The following is a 2,871-nucleotide window of genomic DNA, read 5'->3' on the forward strand; positions in this document are numbered from 1 at the left end:
AAAACATACCACCAAAGTCTCCCCCTCCCATCATTGCTGGGTGGTTGCTAGGCAACGAAGTCATGCCTCCCAAAGGACCCATGGGCATTCCTGTGATAATAGTATGCAAGTTACGTCAGCGTCATACAGGGTGATTTTAGGGCCTAAATTAGCCTGTTATTGAACGCAGCTTAAGCGAGTAATACGGTTACAAACCTCACAATGGAAAGCTATCAATACTTCTGCCAACGACTGAGGAGTGCGCTAAACTGGTACATGTATACCCAACTGACTGCCACGTAAACAAAAACAGGTTCTACGCTTTGTATTCAGAGAAAGGGCAGCGTGTCTATTTTGCATACAACCAACTTAGAATAAAAAACGCAGGGCGTTGAATGGACCTGACACGATGTGTGACGTCGCCACGAATGATATCACGTAGCCCAGTGTACATCACGGGCTCTGAGCATAGCAAGTTATCACACTACTCGGTAATAGGATACACACACCCAAGGGGTGAGCATGCAGGCGCTTTGAGATGTTCTAGTTTATGAACCCCCAATTAAATTTGGAATAAACTATCTTCTGTGGTGATGAGATCGACAAAACAACTCATGCGACTAATTTTTCTGACAACTGAGTGGAATACATCCCATGTGAATAAATATCAAGCAACTCGGATCTAAATGTCTGGCAATTTCGAAAGAAAGAAAACCTGTCGAGTAAACTAAAACCAAAAGCCCGTACAAAATGGCTGGCAATTATGTAAAGAAAAAATGTGAACAAATATCAATAACCTGTAATAAAGTGTTGACCATTGTGAAAAGAAAAACATGTGAACTAATATCAAGCACCTGGGACTACTGCTCCATTGGGACCGAGAACCGCCGGTGCGTCGAAGGGAATGCCAAACCCGGGAATCATAGAGACCTGATCATAAAGAAGTGCGAAGTGATGAGCTCACTTAAACCACGAATTGATGGGCATTTGGACATGGTGTAGGTATATACGCTTACTCGTGTATTCATACACACAACTATGTGCGACGAGTCTGGATGGTTCATACTTTCCTACGTATGTCATTGATGGGACGACACATATACTGCACTTACCAGTTTTTGTGGCCTGAACTACCACGCACATGTACACTCTTTATCGCAAGTATTCATATACTAAAATACCGACATAAAAGTATACTTCTCCCATCCACGAACACTCCAAACGCGGCTTTGCACAACTACAACCCGGCGACCCATCTCCTCCACCCGCCACACACAACAACCTCAACCTCCACCCCTCTCTGCACACACACGCACCACAAATACCTACCAGAGCAGTGGGTGGGATCTGCCCGGCTGCCACCATCGCCTTGAACTGCAGTGGTGTCACACTCTCATAACCAGGCGGACACACATCCCAGAACCGCGACTTCGTCTTCCTCACAGCCAACGGTCCGTCTCGCCCTCTGCCTCGTGAGCCTGAACGTGATCGGTCTCTTCGCGACCCTCTGTCTCGCCTGTCATTTCTGTCTCTGTCTCTATTGCCATCGCGGTCGCGTCGGCGTTCTCTGCTTCCTGTACATGCATGGTATAATATATATATATATATATATATGTGTGTGTGTGTGTGTGCGAGTGTGTGTGCGTGCGAGTGCGTGTGTGTATACTCACGAGTGGTTGAAAATTAGAGTTTACGTGTATTAGTATATACAGCTGAGTTGACTGGTGTGTGAATGTGTGTAGGTGTGTTGGTATGTGGGTGTATATGTGTAGAAAATTAATTGCAGAAAAGATACGTGGGTGTTCGCACGCTCGAAAGATCTTGAGAGGGGCAGCATGAAGCGCAAGTGTGTGAGAGGAAACTCGTGTCTGTGCATATAATGTGCAAGTACGTTCAAACAGGCCCGCGTCCACCATTCAAAGTACGTGAGCAAGCCAGTTTTCCCTCATGCGTATTCGCGAGTAAGTGCTCACTCATGGCTAGATACATCCTAATAAAACATAATCCTACACAAATAGTGGGCAATGTTATCTCAAGTCCCAAGTCTCACAAATTGGGAACCTCGTTTCATAGTAAAGCATGGCGAAACAAGTGTCATGGAGCTACACCTGTCGTCTCAATACACCAACTTCACTTTTTTTTCTGCGGCGTTTGGCCTATTGATAGCCACTTGCAGTGAAATAAATGTTCACGAGGAACATGAGGCAAACGAAGCATGCACTATAATACGCGCAGTCCGCATTTAAAGCACACAGCCGGACACCCGATACTATAAAGTGAATAGACAAAGGTATACGCCCAGACGTTGAATACGCATGTGTGCATGCAGATAGTGCACAGAAGCAATATAACGCACCTCTATCACGATCTCTTCGGCTGCTCCGGTCACGGCTACGGTCTCTGTCTCTACGACTACCCCTGTCTCTATCTCTGTCTCTATCGCGATCTCTGTGACTACGTCTGCGCATAAACAATGTGGTTGTGCAAGTAGGCCAGAGATGAGAACGCTTGCAATAACTACAGAGACGAAGGCATACATGAGGCGTACAAGAGTTATGAACAGCCCCGACGAAGTACACTCAAGCGAGAAACGTGCACTTGTACATTATTGAGGCAATTCCAAACCGATTCACCTCCAACCCAAATTTCACTACGGTAGCAGAGATAGTATATACACAGAACAAAGACCATTTGACAGTGTATTTAAACAATTCGCGAACGAGTGCTACCGATCAAACACATAAAGACATAACAGTATAACTGAATATATAGAAATGAACATAAATGTGTATCTCGCACGTTAAACAAGTCTACAGACACACAAACATATATATATATGTATATATATAAATATAAATATAAATATATATATATATATATGTATATTTATAA

The 2,871-nt window shown here is 44.3% G+C and overlaps 1 protein-coding gene across 1 annotated transcript in view; it reads right to left on the reverse strand.

The window, feature by feature from the left end:
• Positions 1-2,871, reverse strand: part of SARC_04157 (hypothetical protein) — a 9,329-nt gene that overhangs the window by 4,763 nt on the left and 1,695 nt on the right. The window contains exons 2-5 of the mRNA XM_014302026.1: positions 2,336-2,439; positions 1,309-1,553; positions 834-909; positions 10-90 (exon numbers count right to left, since the gene is read on the reverse strand). Of these exons, the coding sequence (XP_014157501.1) occupies positions 10-90; positions 834-909; positions 1,309-1,553; positions 2,336-2,439 (506 nt within the window). The remainder of the gene's footprint in view (positions 1-9; positions 91-833; positions 910-1,308; positions 1,554-2,335; positions 2,440-2,871) is intronic.

The sequence above is a fragment of the Sphaeroforma arctica genome (genome assembly GCF_001186125.1).
Source record: "Sphaeroforma arctica JP610 unplaced genomic scaffold supercont1.225, whole genome shotgun sequence".
In the NCBI taxonomy this organism is placed as follows: domain Eukaryota; class Ichthyosporea; order Ichthyophonida; genus Sphaeroforma; species Sphaeroforma arctica.